This window comes from Lynx rufus, unplaced genomic scaffold, assembly GCF_022079265.1.
Source record: "Lynx rufus isolate CCGP_SWC_20201006 ecotype Redwood Valley unplaced genomic scaffold, mLynRuf1.p SCAF_5, whole genome shotgun sequence".
Lineage (NCBI taxonomy): Eukaryota > Metazoa > Chordata > Mammalia > Carnivora > Felidae > Lynx > Lynx rufus.
This window is the reverse complement of record NW_025814867.1, coordinates 132,875,868-132,902,427: the sequence shown is the minus strand read 5'-3', so window position 1 is coordinate 132,902,427 and position 26,560 is coordinate 132,875,868. Positions and strand designations below refer to the sequence as shown.

Genomic DNA, 26,560 nt, shown 5'->3' with positions numbered 1-26,560 from the left:
CAACACCCAAAAAACAAATAATCCAGTGAAGAAATGGGCAAAAGACATGAATAGACACGTTTCCAAAGAAGACATCCAGATGGCTAACAGACACATGAAAACATGCTCAACATTGCTCATCATCAGGGAAATACAAATCAAAACTGCAATGAGATACCATCCCACACCTATCAGAAAGGCTAAAATGAACTCAGGCAACGGCAGATGTTGGCAAGGATGCGGAGAAAGAGGAACCCTTTTGCACACTGCTGGTGGGAATGCAAACTGGTACAGTCACTCTGGGAAACAATATGAAGGTTCCTCAAAAAATTAAAAATAGAACTACCCTATGACCCAGCAATTGCACTACTAGATATTTATCCAAAGGATACAGGAGTGCTGATTCACAGGGGCACATGCACCCCAATATTTATAGCAGCACTATTGACAATAGCTGAAGTATGGAAAGGGCCCAAAGGTCCACTGATGAATGCATAAAGAAGATATGATATATTTACACAATGGAATATTACTTGACGATCAAAAAGATTGAAATCTTGCCATTTGCAACAACGTGGATAGAACTAAAGTGTATTATGCTAAGCGAAATAAGTCAGAGAAAGATAAATACCATATGATTTCACTCAAATGTGGAATTTAAGAAATAAAACAGATGAACATAAGGGAAGGGAAACAAAAATAAGATAAAAACAGAGAGGGAGACAAACCATAAGAGACTCTTAAATATAGAGAACAAACTGAGGGTTGTTGGCAGGGTGTTGGGTGAGGGAATGGGCTAAATGGGTGAGGGGCATTAAGGAAGACACTTGATGGGATGAGCACTGGGTGGTATATGTAAGTGATGAATCACTAAATTCTATTCCTGAAATTATTATTATACTATATGTTAACTAACTTAGATTTAAACTAAAAAACAAAAACAAAAAACACTTGTACTAAAACTATTATACCTATTAACACACAGTATTACTGAGCATTAGAGTTAACTACGGAAAGGAATCAACTGTGAAAGAAAAAGTACATATTAATGGATAATTGTATTAGCTCTGCTTCCCTCTTCCAGACTCCTAAAGAGGGTCCTCCCCTCCTAAAGAGGGTCCTCCCATGTAACACGACCAATTCTTTTGGGCTTTTGTCATTCAGAATCAGGAAGAAAGAGAGCTGGGGGAAAAGATCTAAAGCACACACCCAGGGCTGGAGAACAACAGTAGGGCACATTTTGAAATACAATACAAGCAGCTATCTTGTGTGAGAACACAAGATGAGAGAAAAAAGAGATATGTTTAAGATATGTTGTTTGTCATTTATCTGCTTCACAGTGTTCGGGCTATGAGAATTTTTAAAGAATTATTTCAAAATTATACCTCAGATATTTGCCTGTGTATTTTGAATATGGTCCTGATCTAAGACTGGACCATGTGGGTCACAGATTTATAAACATCACACAAAATACTAATCTCAAACTATAGAAATTTCTGGACAAATTCTGAGTATTTGTAGCTATTTTATGAAATTGCAGAGATAAAAGCCTTAATCAGTAAAATAGCCTCAATCAGATTGTTAAGAGTTTAGAATGATGGAAACACTCTCCTATCTGCTAGAACAGTCCAGGGTGTAAATATCAGTATCCTCTTTAAATCGACCAATAAGGAACCATAGATAGAACAGTATAATTTTTTTTAACAAATAAAAGCTTATTGTATTGGCTTTAGAATTGCCTAATAATAAAAAAAAAAGTGCTTTGAATCTTGAATCACCAGTATCAGTAATAAAAAATAAAATATTCATAGAATAGGGCTGAAAACATAGAATAGGGCTCTCAGGCCTAGAAGGCAGTGAAGAATCTGGTCCATCTACAACTTGAACAATCAGGGCTTGAGCAATTTACATGTTTTAGCTGGAAACAGTGAAAACTGGCTCTCTTTCAGTAATAATTTTTAAAAGAAGTACCTTGTATTTTTCTAGTCTGATGTATTCACGTACTTTCGCAAACCTAATAACATGGTGCCAATTCCATGTAAAAGATTGGAGAGATGCTCCTCCTTTTCTTCAGAACGTTAAAATGTACCTTTTCCACATTTGTATTTGCTGAGATTAAGCTCTGTGTTTGGGAAGCCCTTGAGTAGAAGTGTCTCAGAAATAGAAAGCTCGGGCTCCCAAGGTTTCATTCATTTGGCTGACATCCCTGGAGCCCGTTCCTTGCGCAAGACACTGAACTCAGTGCCAGGCAGGTACACCGGTCTACAGGACGTAGTCCCTGTTCTGAAGGAGCCACTGGCCTGGCCAGGGAAGGGCCCAACTAGGGGTTCTAAACAAACAACCTAAAATATCACAGAGCGGCTGCACAGTTGACGTGCCTGAAATTACCCCAAAGACGAGGATCAGTCCACAAATGCAAAGTCTTCCTTCCATCTGATACGGGTCGCCACCCCACCTCTCAAGAAGAGCTGAAGCAGAGCGCTGGGTCTAGAACTCATGGCCCCAGATTGTTAGGGGGCAGGTTGGCAAGGAAACACAAGAGGGGGAAGCGGAGGCTCAGGCGCGACCCCCGATGGCGACGCAACAGGCAGGGCGGGCGGGGGTCGGTTCGGCCCTCACCGTGATCTCAACGCAGGATGGAAGCATGAAGTGCTGTGGGCCTCGCCGTCGGACCAGAGGGTCTGTCAGCGCGTCGCGCGGCTCGGGTCTCAGGGTCGGGCTCTAGGCGAAGCCCCGCCCCCCTCCCCCCCCCCCGCCGGCTCCTCCGCCCCCGCCCCCTAAGGCGCGCGAGCCGGTCCCGCGCGGCGCCAACCCTTTCCCGGGTCATCGCCCCTCCTCTCTTCCGGGCCGCGAGCCCCCCGCGCGTCGCTTCAAGGCTGCGCTCGCTCGCGCGCGCGCGCTCTCCTGTCCGCCCGCCCTCTCAGCGCGCGCTCGGCCGCCCGACGACGCGGGAGCCACACGCTCCGGACTAGGCTAGCTGCGCTCGCTACCGCCGAGCGCCGGCCCGCTGAGGCGGCGCCCTCGGTTCCCCGCCCGGAGACGGTCGGGGTCGCCAAATCTGCGGCCCCAGGGCGGCGGCGGTAAGGAGACCGGGACGGGGGAGGCGGACATGGTGGAGCCGAGGGCGCCGGGAGGAGGGTGGTCCCGGCGACCAGAGGCCACGTCGAAGGCTCGCGGCGGGCGGCGCGCCAGGGAAGGGGGAGGAGTGTGGGATCGAACCGGATTGCATCGGCCCTGCTTGGCAAGAAGGAAGGACTGTGGACCGAGGGGGGCGGCCCGAGAGGGTTTCCGCACGACCCTCGGCGGGATGGGGACGGAGGAGACGCCGCCTCGAGGCTCCTGCCACGTTTCCACCGCGCGTTACCCTCCGCTCGGGGTGGGCGACAGCCTTGCTCCTTCCCACCACCCTTCCGCGTCCGTGCGTTTTCCCAAGCCGGGGACCCGGCTTGCTGTCCGGGGGGTCGCGCCTGAGGGGAGCGCCGTCCTGGAACCCAGGGCCCCCCGGAGGCTGGAACCTGGCCGGCGGCCGCGGACTGCCGGGCGAACGGGAAGACGCACCCCGCGAGGCTGTTTGCGGGGGAGGAGGGGAATGGGGCTCCAGGGCCCTTCCCCCGCTTAACTCGGGGAAAACCGCGATTGCAGAAGTTGGACGCGCTCGCAGGCCGTTCTTTCCAGAGTGGGTGGAGATGTTTGATGCCTACTCACCTAGCACTCTTAAAACCCAAGCGTGAGTGCTTAGCAGCAGGTTTTTGATGGCTTAAAAAGTCCGCGTCCCGGCCCCGTGGGAAATCCTGTCTCTCCTCCTCGCCCGGAGCCCGCTTTGTAACGCCGCGGAGGCTGGTCAAGGGCTCCTCACCCCCACGGCCGGGATCCCCGCTTCCTCAACCTTGGGAATGTCTATCAGGAATATTTGTTTCTAGAAACGGTTGCGATTAGCCTTTCGTTACAATACAGGGAAAAGTGCAAAGTTATAAACTCCTGGAAGGCTGAGCTTGGTTTTCCTTTGGATTTTGTGCACGCCGCTGTGAGCAGAGGAGCCTGTGGAACAAAGTAGAACTTGAGCCGCCGCCGCGGTGACTACGTCCCAGGATGACGTCACCGTGCGATATTTAAAATGGGAGCTTTTCGCTCGCGGTGTGGGTGGAGGAATTGCGGCTACTTAAGACGCCTTTGGTCTTACTGGACCTGCTTGCTTCCAGTTTCTCTTTCTCTGACTTTATAACTACCTCGTTTACCTTTTGGTACTCCCAGAATTCTAACTGGTGAGAGTGGGTTAATTTTTCTGCTATTCCAGGCATCATTCCTTCAAACCGAAAAAAAAAAAAAAGTAATTCCATATGACTCATCCTGTGTTACAACCAATAGCAACCACTAAGTGGTTCTTTCCTTCCTTTTTTTTTTTTTTTTAATTTTTGATAGGAAACAGAACAAAACAAAAATGAGAACAAAACCCTGAACTCAGATATGTAGAACGTAGTAGACAAATTTAATGAATGAGAAGAATGATCTAGTTAAGGATTCAGTACTTTAGTATGGTTCCTTGTTTTCTTTGGTGAGATGGAAGCTAACGTAGTTCCATCAAAAAGCAACTTTCATCTCAAACCGTATATTAAATTGCAAGTGGGCTATCTTTTCCATCCTAACGCGGTGGAATATAAATACAGCCTTATGAAGTGGAAATGGCTGAACATTTTTTTAGGAGTACGCCTCACAGCAGTTGCAGAAGGCAGAGATTGTGTGTACCTGCACGCTCTTGTATGCAACCTAGTACCTGTTGTCTGGTAGCTGTCATTCTGTGGTTCCAGGAGAAAGGTTTGGGTGTCTTCCCATCCAGGATCAGAGTGGGTATGGCTGCCAGCACACTTCTCAGATAACTAGAATTTCTTTCACAGTGAGATCCCTTGTTTGAATTTGCACAAGGAGTAAAGGAATCATATTATGAAGAGGGATTTTAAGAGGTGTGAGAAAACAAACGTGTGAGAACACAAAAACTATCAGTTGGTTAGTTGGTTTTTATACTAAATATAGCAGATGCTGTATGTCTTTAATAATTGGCTCTGGAAAGGGTGATACTGCTTGGTAAATGCAGCATGTGAATAACTCCAAGTTACTTCCAGCAGCCAAATGAATGAGCTCATCGTGTAAAGCCAGAATATACATCGAAACAATCCCAGGACAAGGTTTTTGCCTTTATGGATTAATCAATGATAAATCAGATCTGCCATTTAAAGAGTCTTGAGGCAGTTCCAGAATGCAGCTAAATCTCTGTGATTATTTCTTTTAGTTTGATTTTTCTGTAGATGACCCTGAATTTCTGCTCTCTTAAATATGTTTTGATAGAGCCACTATTTTTGGTCATATCTTTTAGGCAAATAGATTTCTGTTCCTGAAAGAATGCTTATAATAGAAACTCATTGCTGAATTTTTTCTTTATGTGTAACAGCTTTGTTCAAATAGGATTCACCTAGCATACAACATACACATTTAAAATCTACAGTTCATTAGTTTTAGTATATTCACAAAGTTGTGCAGCCATCACCACAATCCATTTAGGACATTTTCTTCACCCTACAAGGAAACCCTGTACTCACTGACATCTCTCCTCCTTTCCCCTATCACTCCTGCCCCTAGACCACCAACCTACTTTTTGTCTATGTAGATTTGCATATTTCTGGAAAACTCCTGTAAATGAAGTCATACAATGTTTGGTCTCTTGTAACTGCCTTCTTTCCCTTAACACAGTGTGTTTGAGCTTCACCTATGTTGTAGCATGTATCAGTATATCATGCCATTCTTCTTTTTGTTGCTGAATAATATTCCGTTGCATGTATATACCACATTTATTTGTCCATCAGTTGACAAATGTCCATCAGTTGAACATTTGAGTGCTTCCACTTTTTGGCTGTTATGAATAATGCTAATATTGACACTTGTGTACACGTTTTTGTGTAGAAGTAGGTTTTCATTTCTTTTGGGTATATATAGCTATGAGTGTAGAATTGATTGGTCTTATGATAATTCTGTCTAATGTTTTTAGGAATTGCCACTGTTTTCTATAGTAGCTATACAATGCTGGCTTTCAAAGTGGACTTGTGTTTTAAAGTTCAGATTATTTCACAAAATTTTAAACTTAAATTATTGTAGCTAAATGTTGACAAATTTAGTAAAAAGTATATACTATCTCTGATTTATTTTAGCCAACAGGAGCAATTTGGTGTGCTCTCTTTATTGAACTTCACAAAGCTAAGTGATACGGTTTTTAGATAGTATTATTATAAGGTCTTTATGGTATAAATTAGTGGTTATTTTCCCTCTTCCAGATCTGAGCCAATGAAACAGAAGATAAAAGAAGGGAAGCTGTGGAAGAGGGGTATTTTGCAGAGCTTTATCTTCCAGTTTTTATGTTCTGTTTTTTGAGAAAAACTGTTTTATCTTTGCAGGGAAAGATGAAGAACGAAATTGCTGCTGTTGTCTTCTTTTTCACAAGGCTAGTTCGGAAACATGATAAGTTGAAAAAAGAGGCAGTTGAGAGGTTTGCTGAGAAATTGACTCTTATACTTCAAGAAAAATATAAAAATCACTGGTATCCAGAAAAACCATCAAAAGGACAGGCCTACAGGTAAAGGATTAAATTGGACAGTTGGATTGGACTAAGTGGAGAGGCTCATAGCACCTGAAATGAGTGCAAGGCCAGAGGACTGAGGGGGTATCCAGTCCATTTCTTTCACAGTTTATCTGCAAAATACAGAACTCTGGGGTGACTTTGGTATTTTTTTCCTTACACATTTTAAAATACAAGTATTTGTTGTTGGTGTCCCACTGTCTGGACTTGGGAAGCCAATACTGTTGGCTTATGGGAGTTAGTCTTGTGATTGTAGTTTGGTTTCTGCTTGAGTGGATTTCTTTATGTATCACAGGTACTTGAGGGTTTTCACAATTCTAGAAGATCCCTAAAACTTATCCATAAATGGGCACGGTAAGAGTTGAGAGAAATGAGTGTCTTTGTTTCTGCAAGTGAGTTACGTGTTACACATTTTGGAAAAAATAAAAGTTTTATGGCAAAAGAGAGCTGAGTATTAGACACCTAATGCATTTTGACACAAGAATAATTGCATTTATACTATGCATAACTCTTTATGGTAGAAACCACTATAACTGTTTTATTGATGAAGATAATTTGTTATGATCTACAACTGGTAAATATTAGCTCTGCGTTTTAAAGTCAGGTCTCACTGACCCTAAATTCTTTAGGGCTTCTGCATACCACAGTTTAACCGCTGCCTTGTCTCTGAGAGGGAAAATAACTCTCACTTGCAGCTGTCTGTTGTACTCTGGTTTATAAGTTACATTTTTAGGGGCGCCTAGGTGACTCAGTTGGTTAAGCATCTGACTTCGGCTCAGTTCATGATCTCACAGTTCATGAGTTCAAGCCCCACTTCAGACTCTGTGCTGACAGCTCAGAGCCTGGAGCCTGCTTCAGATTTTGTGTCTCCTTCTCTCTCTGCCCCTCCCCTGCTAGAACTTTCTCTCTCAGAAATAAGTAAACCTTAAAAAAAAAAGTTACATTTTTAGCTTAAAGAGCAGGCTCCTGCAAAGCATGTCCTGGCATGCTAATTCCCTGGTATTTATGTGACCACTGTATTGAGAACCTGGGTTCTACTAAATGAACTCAGCTGTCAAACCGTGCCCCATTTGTGGAGGTGGCCACAAAAAAATGAAACAGTGTGACTACAGAAATTCTTTTATTTATGCATATTGCTGCCCCCATCAGCACTTCTGTGCTTTGATGTAAAAAGGACTTCATTTCATTTGCTGAGCTGTAGCAAGTGCAAGACTATTCAGGGAATCTACAAGGGAAGTGAAAATATGATTTGTTTAGTTCTCATTTCCTAGAAGCCACAGGTGAGCATGTATTCTATTGAAAAGAAAAGAATCAAATTTATTGATGTATTTTCCTCTTCATTTTTATCCAAGGAGGTTTCCTAGTAAATTGGAAAATGTGGCGAATTAAAGTAGAAATGTGGATGTTCTATATAAAGCAGACTCAATATATTTTTTATCTTCTCGCTTGATTCTCTTAATTTTTTTCTGCACATCTTCATATCTGATAGAGTGAACAGCTTTTTTAAGTTAGAGCTGTTGAGGCTTTTACACTGATGTAATTGACATTGGACAAAGACTTTTTTGGAAGTGCCAAGACAACTTTTACTATTACTGAAAAAGGAGACACTGTCAAGTAAATGCTTAAAGGTCAGACAGTGTACAGTTTCATTTCCATTAATTCTAAAAACTTGAGGAAAAAAATTAGCTAAACAGGATTAAATTGGCATATGATCAGAAGTATCATTATTGAGTCATTTTGAAGCTGTCTTTGAAGTAGAAAACTATTAGACTTAATGGTGGGTTGTTACTATTATAAAAATGAATAGAATATAGGATTAACCAGTAAGAGTCTTGAATCCATAGAGTAGGTTGTACGTGTTCATTTTCTTCTAAAGTGTTTATAAATTAAAATAGTTTCTCCACAATATATACAAATAAGAGGCGTTTATAGGGCAATTTGGCAATATTATCAAGATCTATAAAAATACTCCTACTCTTTGAACAGTAAGTCTCCTAAAAATCTCTTCCAGAAGTATAATCAGAAATGCAGATAAATATGTATGAATATGGATGTTTCTTTATAATTGCAAAAAATTGGAAATAACTGTCAACATTAAGTAAATGATAGACTATTTTTATGCAACTTTTAAAATCTTGTTTTTGAAGACTGGCTAATGGATGAGTAGTCACAGTATAAAGAGTTTAAAAAAACAGCACAAAAATATGTAAGGTATGCAAATTTTGTTGAAGCAGAGTCTCTAAGCATCTTTATTTACATATATATTTTTTAAGCTTAGAGTCTACATCATCCTTACTGTAGATAACAAAAACACATACATCTATCTTACCTATAACTGCTTTTGATCCTAGGGCACATGAGGCTTTTGAATCAACATACACAGCACTACAATTTGTAAACATAGGACCATCTTAAATAAAGGAACAAATAGCATCTTACCTGCATAAAATAATTTTTTCACTCTGAATTGCTTACTTGTTAATGGTGATGTTAAGATTAGTACAGACAGAATAGGGTATTTAATAAAAGAGATTTTAGAGTCTTGTCCAGATTTGACCCTTGAATTCACCACTTTCTAGTTGTGATGTTGGGCAAAATACTCAGACTCTGCCTTCTTTTTTTCTTACAGTGGGGAAGTGGTATCTAACTTACAGGATAATATGAAAATTAGAAGAATTAATACATGCGAAGCATCTAGTAAACTGTCCATTTTATAGTAAACTTTGAGAAAGAATTATTTAGAAATCTGTATTCACTGTTAATGAGAATTTTTTCAGTTTTAAATGAAAATTGACATCAACTAATAAAATAATTTTTAAAACTTTAAATAGCATGTTTTTCTATTCATATTGTTTTATTTAATGGTATAATTACTATTTTTCAGCAAACTTGTATGTTCCATATTTTAGAACTTTGGATCTGAGGAAGAAGTGAAATGACTTAATCTGAATTCACCCAATAAATAAGTGCTGGGACTGGTACTAAAACCTGGGTTCTCATGATTGATTTCTTAGTTGTAGGCATTAAATATTTTTATTGTACCCACCATTTCTGTTACATAATCAAAATGCTTAAATAAGTATGTATTTTTGCGTTCATCCTGGGAGTCATCTTTGAGCATTCCATTAGGTAGAGGTGGTATTTCTTAGGTTTAAAAAATGGAACAGAGGCTACATTGGTTTAAATTTTTTTTTCAAAAAAAAATTTTTTTTCAGTTATTCTGACAACTTTTTTTTTTTTTTTTATGAAAACCCTTTGGTAACAAATAAATGAGATAAGCCAATAATACTTTGGACTGTATTTTAATCTTAACTATGTGATATGAATAGTTCTGTGTCTTAGACTGATTCTGTATTTTAGAACAATGATAGGTATTTCTTAACACTTATTATCTGGGATGTATAAGCAAGGAAATGATCAAATCACAAGAATTTGAAAATATTTTAAACATTGGTTAAGGTCTTTTGTTAGTTGTGGAGATTTTGTTATATAGTAACTTGGCCTATTAATACTACCTTTAGAGCTCTAAGTAATTTCATGCAACTTTAATACTCCTTGTTCATTTCATGGACCTGTGAGATTGAGTAGTTTCTGGCTAAAATGAGGTAGAGTCAGTTCTTCAGATTTCTCTGGGCTCGCACAGAAGCCCTCCTCTTTCCACCAGGCTGAGTAGTCTTGTTGATGCTTCCTCTTTGCCTTTAGTTCGCATTTATTATCTACTTAGGATACATATGCTCCAGCATTCTCCGCCAGGGTTTGTTTGTTTTAAATTCACATTGGCAAATACTAGTAATATAATGAGGTTTATGATTAAGATTCAATTAAAGCTATTAACATTATTCTACTTTGTTGTAGATGCATTCGTGTCAATAAGTTTCAGAGAGTTGATCCTGATGTCCTGAAAGCCTGTGAGAACAGCTGCATCTTGTACAGTGATCTAGGCTTGCCAAAGGAACTCACTCTGTGGGTGGATCCATGTGAGGTGTGCTGTCGGTAAGTTCTTGAGTGTGCCAGCTGAGAGGATTACCATGCTGGAACTGATTTTATGAAATTCTCTCAGGTATTGCCTGCCTGTGTATCTTTATGGCCAGGTTTTTGCTTTCTCAGTTGTGAATTTTGTAAAGTAATCTGAAGGTGAAGGGCTGGTTACATTCCTGTTTTACAGCTAAAGAAACTTACAGCTTAAACTTACTTACAGCTAAAAACTTGGGGTACCTGGGTGGCTCAGTTGGTTAGGCATCCGACTTTTGCTCAGGTCATGATCTTGCTGTCTGTGAGTTCAGTCCCCGTGTTGGGCTCTGTACTGACAGCTCAGAGCCTGGAGCCTGTTTCGGATTCTGTATCTCCCTCTCTCTGCACCTCCCCTGCTCACGCTCTGTCTCTCTCTCAAAAAAGTAGATAAAGATTAAAAAAAAAATTTTTTTAAGAAACTTAAAAACTGATTGGGCAGGGTTTTTATGGTTCTTTCTACCAAGAAGTTTATTATACACCAAAAAGCAGAATTTAGATAGCTAGACTCCTGTAGGTCAATTATTTTCTTTCATTGGTGGTGTACATGTCTTTCCCATCTTCAAATAAGAAAATAAGTTAATTCCAAATAGTACTGGATAATAACTTTTGGTTGGGGCGCCTGGGTGGCTCAGTTGGTTAAGCTTCGTTTTGGCTCAGGTCATGATCTCACGGTTCGGAAGTTCGAACCCTGCACCCGGCTCTGTGCTGGCAGCACAGTGTCTGCTTGGGATTCTTTCTAACTCTCTCTCTCTCTCTCTCTCTCTGCCCTCCCCTCCCTCTCTTTCCAAATAAATAAATAAACATTTAAAAAGTAATAATAGTAACTGGGGCGGGGGGGTTCTGTTTGTTTCTACTCTTGCCTCCCTCTCTCTTTTTGGTTTTTAAGTGACCAAGTAATATTTTCATGGTTTTGTTTTTATAACGGAGATTATTTCTACTCTTCTAATGAGCAGAATTATACATAGGTGAGTGTTAGGTATGATATTTAATTGAACTCCATTTATTCTAAAAGCATTTATTGTGGACCAGGCATTCTTAGTTTTGGGGTTTTAAAAAAATGAAAGTAGCATTCTGCTATCAGGTGTTCAAAGTGTAATAAGGGAGAAGAAAGAACAAGCAGATTACAACAGGGTGATTTATACTATAATAGATAATATGTACAAAATGCAGTAGTTGGTGGCACAAAGAGAACGTTACTGCCTCTGCTGGGTAGTACACTGCTAAATGATATGTGAGCTGGGTGGAGAAGGATGCAGTTGACTAGGTGACAAAGTGGGAAGGACATTTCCATGCAGGAAGAAAATAGGATGAGTAAATTCTTGGAATCCCTGTGAGTGATTTCCTACAGCTGTTCCTTTAAGGTGTTTCCCTTTGGTTTTAAGTGCACTTCACCCGTTGACTATATATAGTAGAGACACTTTTTTTTTTTAATTTTTTTTTTTTTCAACGTTTATTTATTTTTGGGACAGAGAGAGACCGAGCATGAACGGGGGAGGGGCAGAGAGAGAGGGAGACACAGAATCGGAAACAGGCTCCAGGCTCTGAGCCATCAGCCCAGAGCCCGACGCGGGGCTCGAACTCACGGACCGCGAGATCGTGACCTGGCTGAAGTCGGACGCTTAACCGACTGCGCCACCCAGGCGCCCCAGTAGAGACACTTTTTGATGCAACCATAATATATTCCAAAGGTGGACTATGGAATTTGATCTGATCTTCAACAATAAAAGTAAAGATGATGACATGTCATGCCAAAAATACATGGTAATTCTTCCACCAAATTATTCTGGACCACAATGGAGTTATTTGGTAAAAGCTGCTGTTGTCAGCTTATTCTGTAGGAAACTTAGGTACTAGATTCTTCAACACTTCTTCTCAGAAAAAAGGAGAGCAAGACATCTCAAGTTTTGGTCCAAGAAGGTCAAACATTTTTAGATTCTGGGACTAATTAAGGACTCCTTAAGCCAAGGTGAGACTTTATAGACTTTGGCCACTGAGCCCCTGCTGAGGACCTTAGTATACAAGAAATAGTTATCACAAAGTTACTATATTGAATTGCTTACTTTTTTATTAGGCCTACACTTAGATCCTGACTCTTATTTAACACACAGTTCTTTTAGTTGGTTACATAGGTTTTCAGCCATAAAAATTATAAGCAGTGTTTGAAAGGGGCTTTTTCATGTAGTTATAAAACTACCAAACAAAAAAATACCATGTAGTCTTTCAACGTTTATTTATTTTTGGGACAGAGAGAGACAGAGCATGAACGGGGGAGGGGCAGAGAGAGAGGGAGACACAGAATCGGAAACAGGCTCCAGGCTCCGAGCCATCAGCCCAGAGCCCGACGCGGGGCTCGAACTCACGGACCGCGAGATCGTGACCTGGCTGAAGTCGGACACTTAACCGACTGCGCCACCCAGGCGCCCCAATACCATGTAGTCTTAATGTGGAGACAGGAGCAAAAAAGCTAAAGAGTTGGCACAAATGTATTATCACCCAATCAAATAATGAGTATTATTTAATATAATGATCTTGAGTCATTAGGGAAATGTTTCTATGTCCAAAGATGTGTTTAAGAATTTGGATAATTGTAGGGACTCCTGGCTGGCTCAGTCAGTTAAGCATCTGACTTCAGCTCAGGTCATGATCTTGAGGTTTATGAGTTCGAGCCCCGCATCAGGCTCTGTATTGACAGCTCAGAGCTTGGAGCTTGCTTCAGATTCTGTGTCTCCCTCTCCCTGCCCCTCCACTGCTTGTGCTCTCCCTGCCCCCCAAATAAATATTTTTAAAAATTTTAAAAAAAGGTTGGATAATTGTATAAACATTTTGGACATATTTATTTGAAATGACTTAACTAAATCTTGGCACCTGAAGATGAAATCTCTAAATAGATCTTCTACTTAGGTGGATACTTCATTGCTTAATAATGCCAGATAATGAAAAATTATTGTTCCTTCATCTTATTAATATAAGAAAATCTTTGCATTCAGTAGCTTTATAATAATTTTACATACAAGTAAAATTTTGCCAACAATTGACTGTGATGTGATATTTTTTCACAGCTAATAGAAGTCACCCTCAAGGGCGCCTGGGTGGCTTGGTAGGTTAAGCGTCCAACTCTTGGTTTCGGCTCAGGTCATGATCTCACAGTTTTGTGGGTTCGAGCCCCATGATGTGCTCTGCGCTAGCAGCACAGAACCTGCTTGGGATTTTCTCTCTCTCTCTCTGCCCCTCTCTATTTCTGTCAAAATAAATAACAACAACAACAAAAAGAAATCATCTTCATTATGTGATAACAGAACTCCAAAAAGAAAGATGTGCTAGTGATTGAGTAGAGGTGATTGCTCTAAGTTAATAGAGGAGATTGCAATATTGATTAGTACTTTGGGACCAAAACTATAGAGATAAACATTCTGAAAATTAAAGCTGATCTAGCAGTTATATAATAGAACAAATATCTGAGTCATTAATAATAACTCATTGGTACACTAGAGACTAAAGTTATGAAAAAATTGAAATGCACTCAAAAAGAACATTCTTCATAGTATCACTGAGTTATTCCATCAGTATAAAATATTGGAAGTGTGCAAGGATTGTTGGTGTAGTTAAAAGGTTATTGTTTAATGAACTATGTGAGGAGATACAAAATAGATAATGGATCCTTCCTACAAAGAGAATGCGTGCGAATGGGTGGCAGCTTTATTATCCACTCAACATTCTATACCTTTTTTTTTTTAGAATTTCTATTATCCTTTTCCTGATCTAGAGCATTAGACACTATTAATGTGTTTCAAATTAACTAAATGGACTTAATGTTTAGCAGCATGTGGTTGAAAAATGGAAAGTTTAAAAGTTGTCCGTTACTAATTGTAAGGCATTAACTGCACACTCTAATGTTAAAATAATCAACAGCTTCACTTAATATGAGAACCCTCATACCCAAAATACTACAGAGGGAAAGATGCAGAACCTAATTGAACTAGCTGATCCTTCATTAGATGTCTGCCCTTGATTTAGGTTTCAGTTTCTACAGAGGCAGGGATTTTTCTCAAATTGCCTGCCTTTCTGTTTTACTTGAATTTTGACTCCATTAATGGGCAAAAACTAAAGGTTGGCCTAAGCCCCTTGTTAATATTGCTGGCATTATTAACATGAATTAAGCTTTGTATTGAAATGTGTTGAGTCTTTAATATATGGGCAGGATGGAGAGGTAAATTTCCATTGCTAAAACTATATTATAGTTTTAAACTTGAAATTATAGTAAAGGAATTCTGTGTTGTGAACAATTTGCCCAGCTTCTCAGGCATCTTATAGCAGAGAATCACTAGCTGAAAACCAACCAGTACCCAGTCAGCTCTCAGCTTTCTTGCCTAACAGACAGAAAACCAAGGCCTAGACACGTTAAATGACTTGCCCCTTGTTACAGAGCTAGTTAGTGGGAGAGCCAGAACCAGAAACATGTTCAGTGCTCTTTCCACCATCTAGCAACTCTTTTTATGAAGTAAACTGGAAAAGAATAGAAAAGGGAGTTATGTCCCATATTAGGTAGCATTTATGGCCCCCTTTCAGCCTGTGTGAGAATGGAAGACAGCACAGCTATCTAAAGAAATAGAACTCACCTGTGAGACTGCATGATTTCTGTAAAACTTTCAAAGGCTTTATTGCAGTTTGGCCTTTTACTTATTGTACATATCCTGATTCAGAAATAATTTGAGATAAGGATTATCTCAAAATGAAATTAATTTACATAGTTAAAATAAACCCTGTTTTTCTGTCAAGGTTGTTTTTGTTTTTTTAAGCTTAAAATCACTTTGTCTTTCTAACTTTAATCATATGTTGTATAAGAACTGCTTAACAATCCCATTTCCTTTGTCCTTAACACTTACTAGAAATAGTTTCATAGTGTATATGCTGTGTAGTCTATGTAAATAAATTTGTGGGTTTCTCCTATGCTCCACATAAAAACTACTGGTTTTACTATTCTTTATGTTATTTTCCCTCATTGCAGAATTTATTTTCCTTTTCTTGTTTCTATTTTTTTTTTTTTAACATTTATTTATTTTTGAGAGACACAGAGCAAGACAGAGCACAAGCAGGGGAGACACAGAGAGAGGGAGACACAGAATCCAAAGCAGGCTCCAGGCCCCGAGCTACCAGTACAGAACCCCATGCAGGGCTCAAACCCACAAACTGTGAGATCATGACCTGAGCCAAAGTTGGACGCTTTGACTGACTGAACTGCCCATGCGCCCCCCTCCCGCCTTTTTTTTAGTAATCAACAGCCAAAGTTACATATACCAATTATTTTTCTTAGCTCAAGGCTTTAAAAATATTTTGGCAGAATTAAAAGGCTCATTTTACTTTTTTCAAAAAATTAAGATGAGAAGTTTTCCTGGTAAGCAATATAATTCAAGCAAAACCCCTTTATTTTCCTCAACAGTAGTGTTTGTTTTCCAGTTGTCTTAGTTCTCATTTTTGTCAGTGTGGATATAGGCAACTCAGACCCTCTTTTAATTTAATAATGGTAAAGTAAATCTCAAAGGAAATGTCCAGTTGATTTGTGACTTGAATCACTAGTATCTATATTATAGTCGTCAGCTAAAAATACATTAGAAAATCTTACTATATAAGCCAGGTTAATGGTACATACAAAAATGTAATCAAAACAGTGAATTTCTGGGGCGCCTGGGTGGCACAGTCGGTTAAGCGTCCGACTTCAGCCAGGTCACGATCTCGCGGTCCGTGAGTTCGAGCCCCGCGTCAGGCTCTGGGCTGATGGCTCGGAGCCTGGAGCCTGTTTCCGATTCTGTGTCTCCCTCTCTCTCTGTCCCTCCCCCGTTCATGCTCTGTCTCTCTCTGTCCCAAAAATAAATAAACGTTGAAAAAAAAAAATTAAAAAAAAAAAAACAAAACAGTGAATTTCTCATAGATATTTTAAACAACTATTTTTGTTAGGAGGCAGTGGGAAAGAAAATTGAAGAGAATAGAATCACTTATTATTTGCACGTAAGTAGGCCAGAAGTAGAAAATCATGGCTGACCTGTTGGCCTGTAGGTGGGTTACGTAGGGTTAAGTTCTGGGAGTGTTCCTTCTTTGCTTTGGACCGATGGCATGTCCAAGCCTGTTTAATTGTTTTTATGGACAGTTTCTTGCTTTTGTTGATAGTGCTTCAAGGTGTGTGAATTTGTTTTTTTAATTTTTAGGTATGGAGAGAAAAACAATGCATTCATTGTTGCCAGCTTTGAAAATGAGGATGAGAACAAGGATGAAATCTCCAAGAAAGTTACTAGGGCCCTTGATAAAGTTACCTCTGATTATCATTCAGGATCCTCTTCTTCAGATGAAGAAACAAGTAAGGAAGTAGAAGTGAAACCCAATTCGGTGACTACAACCCCAAGTCCTGTGTACCAGGTAACCATGGATCAGCTCTCTATTAAAGGTCATGAGCATGGCTTGCCATGTCATTCCAGGTAGTCCTGCTCATGTTGTTTGGGGTTTCTGATTTGAGATTTTGAATCCTGGTTCTTGCTTTTGTACAAAAGGAAGCTGCTCCTGAGATGTAGACATCCTGAGTCACTTTATCAAGGGTCTGCTTTACTACTACTCAATAAGTAGGATAAAAACATTCTATTTATTTATTTTTTAGGATGAATATATATTTTTAATTTTAACAATATATTCAGAAAAATTTATGTATTTTTAAATTTTAATTTGATTTTTTAAATTTAATATATATATATTTAATTTTTGACTTGAGAGAGCAAGCGAACGGGGGAGAGGGGCAGAAGGAAAGACTGAGAATCTTAAGCAAGCTCCTCATCCAGTGCAGAGCCCAACTCAGGGCTGGATCTCACAACTTTGAAATCATGACCTGAGCCAAAATCGAGAGTTGAACGCTCAACCAGCTGAGCCACCCAGGAGCTCCTAGAATAAGTATATTTTAAAAGGTGTGTCAAAGAGAGGCCCCTGGGTGGTTCAGTTGATTAAGTTTCTGACTCTCTGTTTCAGCTCAGGTCATGAATTCATAGTCTGTGAGTTTGAGTCCCACATCGGGCTCTACACTGACAGCTCAGAGTCTGCTTCAGGTTCTTTGTCTTTCTCTCTCTTTGCCCCTCCCCTGCTCTTGCTTGCACTCTCGCTCACTCTCTCAAAAATAAACATTTAAAAAAATGTGGCAAAGAATAGAAAAAAACCATGGTGATAAAACATTCCTGATTTTTTAAAAATCCTTATTGTATTAAAAAATAGGTATTCATTTTTTGTAGCCTTCAGCACTTCTGATTAATACCATTGGGTTTAACTTTATTCTCCCCACAATTCAAGAGAAACTTCACTGAATAATACGGGAGTTAATTTTTCACTCAAGTCAAAACAATATCTCCTTTACTTACAACAGTGGAAGAGTTACATAGCTACCAGGCACGCACTTACAAATTTGTTCACTTATTTATTATTTATACCCCACACACCAAAGAACGTTTAACATACTTTTAAAAATTCTTGGAGTGCCTGGGTGCTCAGTAGGTCCAACTATTGATTTTGGCTGAGGTCATGGCCCCATATCAGGCTCTGCACTGGGCATGGAGCCTGCTTAGGATTCTCTCTGTCCCTCTCCTGCTCACAGGCACTCCCTCTCTGAATGAATGAATGAGTGAATGAAATATATATAGTACATATATATAAATATATATAAGCAGTTCAGTAGGGAAAGTCTTCAAGAACTGGTACTAAAACAACTGGATGGTCTATATGGAAAAAAATGAACCTAACTGCTATTTAATGTACTTCATATACTCTTAATATACACACATCTATATATACATATATATATATACACACACACTTTTAATACAATAATAGTCTTCAACAGAAAAGATAAGTCAAAAAATGTTAGGAAATCTATTCAGTTGAGCCTTATTTGTACTTTTTTCCTATTTTGAGGGTTGTTTTTTTAAGTTTTTTAATTTATTTTGAGAGACAGAATGAGCTGGGGAGGGACAGAGAGAGAGTGGGGACAAAGGATCCGAAGCAGGCTCTGTGGTGACAGCAGAGAGCCCGATGAAGGGCTCAAATTCATTAACCATGAGACCATAACCTGAGCCAAAATCGGACACTTAACAACTGAGCCACCCAGGCACCCCTGAGTTTATTTAAAAATGTACCTATTTTTATTAATTTCACCTTATTAGTTAGATGTGATGAAACATATCCAACATATGGAGCGTAGGATTTGGGCTACAATGAGAATTTCAGGCTAATGAGTAAGAAATTAGTGTTTTAAGTATGAGAAACTAAATCTTTACATTCACCATACATTTATATAATGAACATACTTTCAGTATACCTTAGTTTTTTATATCTCTGGGGTTTTGTTTTGTTTTGTTTTGCTTTGTTTTTTCAGTTGTTGAATTATCCCTCCTAGGCTTGTGAGGGAAATTAGGTCTGATGATTATCATTTTTAGGGATATATCTATATATGCATATTGTAAGATAACATGCACTTTTAAAAAACAACTTAAAGCAGTGTAAAAGAGTATTATGATATATTCTCCAAATTACTGTTGTTATATTGCCTGGAATTCATTCACACATGGCAATTTTCATACTCAGAATTTTATTGTTACTCAACAAAGCAAGAAAGTAAGTCTTAAATTGAACTGATTGCTGCTGATTTTTTACAAGTAAATTGACCTTTAATTTTTAGATTTTCCTTTTAAATTAAATTGTATTTATTTCTCCCCATGTTAAGAAACTTTTAGGGTAAAATTAAACAAAGGCATGGAAATTGAAGTGTCTTTTGTGTGCTTTTAAAATAAAATATTTTTCCTTGACAATTTTTCATCACAGAGAAGCTTGACTGTTATAATCTATTGTGTAGAAAGCTGGTGCAAGTGACCCACTTTAATCTTTTCTTCCTATTCACTTTTTCATCTTGAACCTGGTACTGCTAAAAGGTTTTAAAAGGGGAGTTTTCAAAGTAAAGATAAAAAGTTCCTAGGTTAGGATCTTTTTTCTCTTAGAAGTCCATTTTTTGAAAGATACCCCCAGGAAATTACTAATTAAGAAGTCAAGATTATATGGGGTGCCTGGGTGGTTTTAGGTGGTTGAGTGTCCAACTTTGGCTTAGGTCATGATCTCAGTGTCTGTGAGTTCGAGGCCCACGTCAGGCTCTGTGCTATCAGCTCAGCCTCGAGCCTGCCTCAGATTCTGTATCTCCTCTCTCTGCCCCCTCCCCTGCTCATGCTGGGTCTCTGTCTCAAAAACAAATAAACATTAAAAAAAAAATTTTTGTGTGAAGAAGTGAAAATACTGTCATTTCTCCCCAAATTGATCTATAGATTCAAGGTCAGTATCAATCAAAATCCCAACAAGCCTTTTTCTAGAAAGTGACAAATTGATTCTAAAATTTATAAAAAGGAGAATAAAGTTAGAGGCCTTACACTAATATAAAGCCATTGGTGCCTGAGTGGCTTAGTCAGTTAAGCATCCGACTCTTGATTTCAGCTCAGGTCATGATCTGGTCCATGGGATCAAGCCCTGCATAAGGTTCTGTGCTGACGGTGAGACTGCTTATGGTTCTCTCCCTTCCCTGTCTCTCAAGGTAAATAAATAAACTTAAAAAAAAAAAAAAAAAGACAGTGTAGATTTAAAGATACACAAATACATTAATGGAACAAAATAGAGACTCCAGAAATAGACTTACATATGTTCAGTCTTTTTTTTTTTATTACTAAAGTATCAAAGCCGTTCAATAGGGGAAAGTCTTCAAGAACATGTACTAAACCAATTGGTTAGTCTATTTATGGAAAGAAATGAGCCTAACTACTGTCTGACATGATACACACAAAAAAATTAATTTGAGATAGATCATAGACCCAAACATAAAAGCTAACTAACTCTGACACTTCTGGAAGAAAATACAAAAAGGTATCTTTATTATTTGGGATAAGCAAAGATTTCTCAAGGGATATAAAAAACACAAGAAAAGAACTTGATAAATTTGACTTCACCAAAATTAAAAATCTTTACTCATCAAGACAAGCCATTAAGAAAATTAATAGGCAAAGCATAGACTGGGACAAAATATTCTCAGTACATACATCAAAGGACTTGTTTCCAGAATATACTTTGTAAATCATTCCTATAAATCCATAATAAGAGACAAATGACCCAATTAAAAATAATGGACAGAAGATGAGAGTAAACACTGTACAAAAGAAGTTATATAAATGTCCAGTAAACACATGAAAAGGTGCTTAACCTTATTTATCATCTGGGAAATGCAAATTAAAACCACAATGAAACACTGCTTCCAGAATGGCTGAAATTAAAGTCTAACGCCACCAACTGTTGGCAAAGATGTGAAGTAGCTAGTCATAAACTGTTGGTGAGAGTATAATGTGGTACAACCACTTTGGAAACTCTGGAACTTGTTAAATATGCATCTACCCTATTACCCAACAATTATACTCTTAAGTATTTAGAGAAATGAAAATATTTACAAAGCCATGTATTACAATGTTTATAGCAGCTTTTTTCATAATAGTAAAATGGAAAACAACCCAAATGTCCATTAACAAGTGAATGGAAGAAAAATTGTGAGGTATTCACAAAATAGAATAATAGTCAACAAAAAACAGGAAGAACTAATAATACTAAATACAATATGGAAGGACCCCAAAAACATTTGGTTGAGCAAAAGAATTTTGCCATACACAAAGAATACATGCTGGCTGATTTTTATTAAAGGTCACAGACGGAAAACTCTGGTGATGGAAATCAGAACAGTGGTTGCCTGTGGTGTATTAGGATTAACTAGAAAGGGTAATGTAAGCTCCAGAATTTTGTCGTCTTTCTGACAGTTTTAAAACCTTACCAGCACCCCAGTGTAAAAAGAAATGAAAACATTGCATTTTTCTGTTTGTTTTATAGGCCAATTATTTGAACTCTAAATTCTGCCTTATTTCCCCATTATTATATATAATCAAGAATTAACTGTATTGGGGTGCCTGTGTGACTCAGTCAGTTAAGCATCCAACTTTGGCTCAGGTCATGATTTTGCGGTTTAGACCATGATTTTGCGGTTCACAAGTTCAAGCCCTGTGTCGGGCTCTATGCTAACAGTTCAGAGCCTGAAGCCTGCTTTTCTGATTCTGTCTCCCTCTCTCTGCCCCTCCCCTGTTAGTACTCTGTCCCTCTCTCTCTCAAAAATAAATAAAAATGTTAAAAAATTTTTATTAAAAAAGGAATTAACTGTACTAAGGTTATTCATTGAAGCATTGTTTTATTTGTTGTGCATTGTTTTTTAATAGTAAAACATTGAAAACAGCCTAAATGTTCTATCAGTAGGACACCAGTTAATTTAGTTATGGCATAGTCATTGCATTACATCTAGCTGTAAAATAATGAAAAAGGATGTTATGTATTGATATGAATGTCTTTTAAAATATGTGTATAGATGTATGCCTAACTATTATATGCATGGATTGATTCTAAGGGTATACACAAAAAAAATAGTGTAAGTTGCCTCTAAAGGGTAATTGGGTAGCCAGTAATCAGATAAAGAGGGACTTTCCATGTATATGCTTTTATACCTTTTGTATTTTCTATCATATGAATGTAATTGTATACAGACTATAAGTTTTAAAATACCTGTACTAAGAGGAACAGATTAGAAATCAGAGAATTCAGGGGCACCTGGGTGGCTCAGTTGGTTAAGCATCCCACTCCTGATTTCGGCTCAGTCATGATCCCATGATTTGTGGATTCAAGCCCCTCATCTGATCAGTGCAGAGCCTTCTGGGGATTCTCTCTTCCCCGTGTGCTCTCTTTCTCTCCCTCTCACTTTCCTTCTCTCTTCTTTCTCTCTCCCTCAAAAAGAATAAACATTTTAAAAAGAAAACTCAGAAACACATAGTCACAAGGTACAGCATTCTTAGCAGGGGTGTACAAAATTGCTGATAACTTTTTGAGTAATGTGGACTTGATGTCCCATTTGACTTAGGGGATAATCTAAGACTGTAGTTCCAAAACACAAACTGGCTGTGTCAGAATCACCTGAAGTGCGGTCAGAGTACCTGGCCTCTATTCCTAAAAGATTGTTATTGTTCAGTTAGAGCGGGGCTAGGGCATAAATGTATTTTGTGTTTAAAAGCTTTTTTAGGTGACTTCTTATTAAACAGCCAGCTGTAGAAACCACTGGTCTAAAACATGATGTGTCCTTTCAGGCTTCCATTCATTCTGTTTTGATCTTTCCTGCTTGTTTTAGAGTGCTGTGTTTTTTATTCATTTTCATTCATTAAGAAAACTAATCACGGGGCGCCTGGGTGGCGCAGTCGGTTAAGCGTCCGGCTTCAGCCAGGTCACGATCTCGCGGTCCGTGGGTTCAAGCCCCGCGTCGGGCTCTGGGCTGATGGCTCAGAGCCTGGAGCCTGTTTCCGATTCTGTGTCTCCCTCTCTCTCTGCCCCTCCCCCGTTCATGCTCTGTCTCTCTCTGTCCCAAAAATAAATAAACGTTGAAAAAAAAAAATTAAAAAAAAAAAAAAACTAATCAGGGGCACCTGGGTGGCTCAGTTGGTTGGGCGGCCAACTTCAGCTCAGGTCATGATCTCACAGTTAGTGAGTACAAGCCCTGCATCGGGCTCTGTGCTGACAGCTCAGAGCCTGGAGCCTGCTTCTGATTCTGTGTCTCCCTCTGTCTCTCCACCCCTTCCCTGCTTGCTCTCTGTCTCTCTCTCTCTCTCTCAAAAATAATAAACATTAAAAAAAAAAATTAAAAAAGAAAAGAAAACTAAGCAATCACCTACAATATATGAAATTTCTAACATATTTAGATCTGACCATAGGAATGTTATTTAGACCTACACTTAAGGGTAGGGTATGGGTGAGTGGTTTTGTTTTTCTTTAGTGAGTAATCTGGAATAATGTGACTGATTTTTCCTCTGAATTAACTTACTGTTTCCTCTTTCATGCAGATTTCAGAATTGATATTCCCACCTCTTCCAATGTGGCACCCTTTGCCCAGAAAAAAGCCAGGAATGTACCGAGGGAATGGCCATCAGAATCACTACCCTCCTCCTATTCCATTTGGTTATCCAAATCAGGGAAGAAAGAATAAACCGTATCGCCCAATTCCAGTAACATGGGTACCTCCTCCTGGAATGCATTGTGACCGGAATCACTGGATTAATCCTCACATGTTAGCACCTCACTAGCTGCTTTTGATTCTGTTGGTGTCAGTGTTGAGAGAAGGTAGAATAAGCTTGACCACATATTAAAAGTTCATATTCATATAGTAGTAAAGTTAGATGGGCCAAACGGTCAAACTTATTTTTATAGAAAAGTTATTGATAATAATCTTTCTTAAAAAAATATATATGCACTTTAGATATATTGATATAGTTTGAGAAACTTTATTAAAGTTAGTCAAGTGCCTGAGTTTTTAATATTGGACTTGAGTATTTATATATTGTGCATCAACTCTGTTGGATATGAGAACACTGTAGCAGCAGACGATCTGTTCTAGCACCTTTGAGCATTTATGGAGAATATGTAAGTTATTTATACACAAGGAAATCTATTTTATGTCATTGTTTAGAAGAATTGCGTGAAATCATGTAGTTGCAAATAAAAAGTAGTTTGAGGCATGATGATGTGTGCTTCTTTTCTATGCATAAAAAAGGCAGAAATAGCAAAGGGGATATTTCACTTTAATGTGTTTAAATATTTAGCAAAGAAAAAACAAAATATAAAGTTTTCTTAAAAAAAATCAACTTTTTATTAACCATAATTTTCCCCAAGGCAACAGTATCAAAATGTGCATATAAAAGTCTAAAGTTTATTAGTAGTACTAGTGGAAAATATATATACAATAAAACCTCTTTAAACCATCAAAGTTGTGATACATAGGATTTTCCTAATCAAGAATCAAAGTCTGTATTAATTTTGACATGGCATCTGACTTATATGCCTAATGCCACTGCATAAAGCAGAAATGTTCTCACATCTCTGTTCCTTGTGCTTTTTTTCAACACATGAAAGTCATTAATAGATGTCTGAATTAAAGCCAAATAGTACAGTACTTCAGATTCTTCAGTAGTCCCTTCATATTTATACCACTGTGATGCCATCAGTCTTGTAAGCGTACTTGAACTACAAAAAGAGAGAAAGACATATAAGAATTTGGATTTTTTCCCAAAATTAAATTTTTTTAAAAAGATACTTTTTTCCTGTTAACCCACATCTTTAAATGTCTAGTCATAAATTATTTGACTTAGAAAAATCAGAACTTGCTAATAAATCATTAGAAGACCTTGGCTATTCCACATATTCCTGTTGTCATTTTTTTCTGAAAAATTCTATTTAAGTATAGAATGCCAGAAAAGTACCCAAATTCTAAGGATACATATCCCAAAGATTTGAAAGTATGTGGAATTTAAATTACACAATGTCAACAAGAAACTTGTTTTTAAACCTTAGAGACATCTAGTTTTAGTATTAACTTAAACTATATACACCTTTTAATGTATTTCTAAGCCATGAACATTTTTTTCCTGAAATATATAATGAATGCCTATTCAGAGTTGAGTGTATTTTTCTAAGAGTAACTGGCATCACATGAACATTAGTTTTATTTAAGTTTGAAAATGTTTTTAACTGTTCCATTCTGGGTCCTAGGAAGTTTTGTGTAATAACTGCAGATAGTGTGCAATTATAAAGATGGCGGGTTTCAAGTATTTTTATCATGGAATTAGCAGAGAGCATTTGTTCTTTTAGTTTGCTCATGTTGTAGTTATGAGCTTATTGGGAAAATCAGAAGCAATAAATATCCATACAAGAAAGGAAGTATTTTTGGGACACATCTAGTAACCAGGGCTTTCCACTGTGGATTACTATAAAACCTAAATTTCCTACTCATTAGTGCTGACAGCTAAATGGCTGAGTGCCTTGGGGAAAATGCTTGTTTTACATATTCCTAATATGATATATTACCTGTAGAAGACTTTGCCCTTTGATTGACTATCCAACCTCCCACCTTATTTGAAAAGTTATTTAAAGCAAAAGAAAACTCATCAATATAGCTTTTCTAATCCATTCCTAATGAAATAAGCCATCTTTCTCTAAGCAGTTGGGTCTTAAATTCAGTCTAGTAAGCACAGGGTACAAAAATTTGTCAAACTTTTTGAATGGTATTTAGGACTCTAGGAATCGTAACATCTCTGTGTCTCAGATAATTTGGACTGTTCTAGTGAAGACAATATGGCTGCATAATTTCAGTTTGAAGGCCTTTTTTGGGCTGTTTCAAACAGTGGTTTGTGACAAACACATCTTTTTGGTAAGTTCTATTACATCAGTACTAAAGTACTTATTTCTGTTTTTTTAATGTGATATTTATGTCAAAGCATTTATGTTGACTTCTCAACTATCACTGTCAAAGTGATTTCTTATTTGCTGAGTGGAAAGAAGCAAAACCCAGAGAAGACATTCTATCCATTTTACAGATAACAGTAAGTTCAAAAACATTTTTATATATCTATGTGCCAGTAGTTTATTTAATCCTCATAATAACCCCATGAGGTAGGTACCATTATTACCAATTTAGATAAGGACTCTCAGAGAAGTTAAAAAATGCCCAAGATAACAGCTAAGAAATGAAGCCCTGACTTTAACCAGTCTGGGTTTTGCAAAGCCCATGTGGTTCATGGTGCCTTGGTTCAGTTCATTATAATTCTGTGAGAAGTTTCGGTATCAAGCCAACATGTGAAAAAAGGGACAGATGTAAAGATTAGATTAAGCAAATGAGGATAGAAGACATTTAAATTATCTGTTGATTAATAAAACCTTGACAGAGTTCCTTTTTACAAACCACTAACTTGATAGACATTTTATTTTACTTGCTTGAACTGTAAATCAGATTGCAATAGGAGGAGATACAGCCCACTTGACAGGATT

General features: G+C 38.2%; 2 protein-coding genes across 2 annotated transcripts in view; one reads left to right on the top strand and one right to left on the bottom strand.

The window, feature by feature from the left end:
- Positions 1-2,902: 2,902 nt before the first annotated feature.
- BTG3 (BTG anti-proliferation factor 3) lies at positions 2,903-24,403 on the top strand. Its single transcript, XM_047100098.1, has 5 exons — positions 2,903-3,059; positions 6,420-6,598; positions 10,457-10,594; positions 16,813-17,020; positions 23,584-24,403. The coding sequence occupies exons 2-5, from the start codon at positions 6,426-6,428 to the stop codon at positions 23,821-23,823; spliced, it is 759 nt and encodes a 252-aa protein (XP_046956054.1). The 5' UTR covers positions 2,903-3,059; positions 6,420-6,425; the 3' UTR covers positions 23,824-24,403.
- Positions 24,403-26,560, bottom strand: part of CXADR (CXADR Ig-like cell adhesion molecule) — a 56,556-nt gene continuing 54,398 nt past the window's right edge. The window contains exon 8 of the mRNA XM_047100097.1: positions 24,403-24,760. Coding sequence (XP_046956053.1) covers positions 24,719-24,760 — 42 coding nt within the window. The 3' untranslated portion in view covers positions 24,403-24,718. The remainder of the gene's footprint in view (positions 24,761-26,560) is intronic.

Coding starts and splice junctions, on each gene's coding strand:
- BTG3 (XM_047100098.1), top strand. CDS start 6,426: ATGAAGAACGAAATTGCTGCTGTTGTCTTCTTTTTCACAAGGCTAGTT. Junction 6,599..10,456: donor TCAAAAGGACAGGCCTACAG/GTAAAGGATTAA, acceptor ACTTTGTTGTAG/ATGCATTCGTGTCAATAAGT. Junction 10,595..16,812: donor CCATGTGAGGTGTGCTGTCG/GTAAGTTCTTGA, acceptor TTTAATTTTTAG/GTATGGAGAGAAAAACAATG.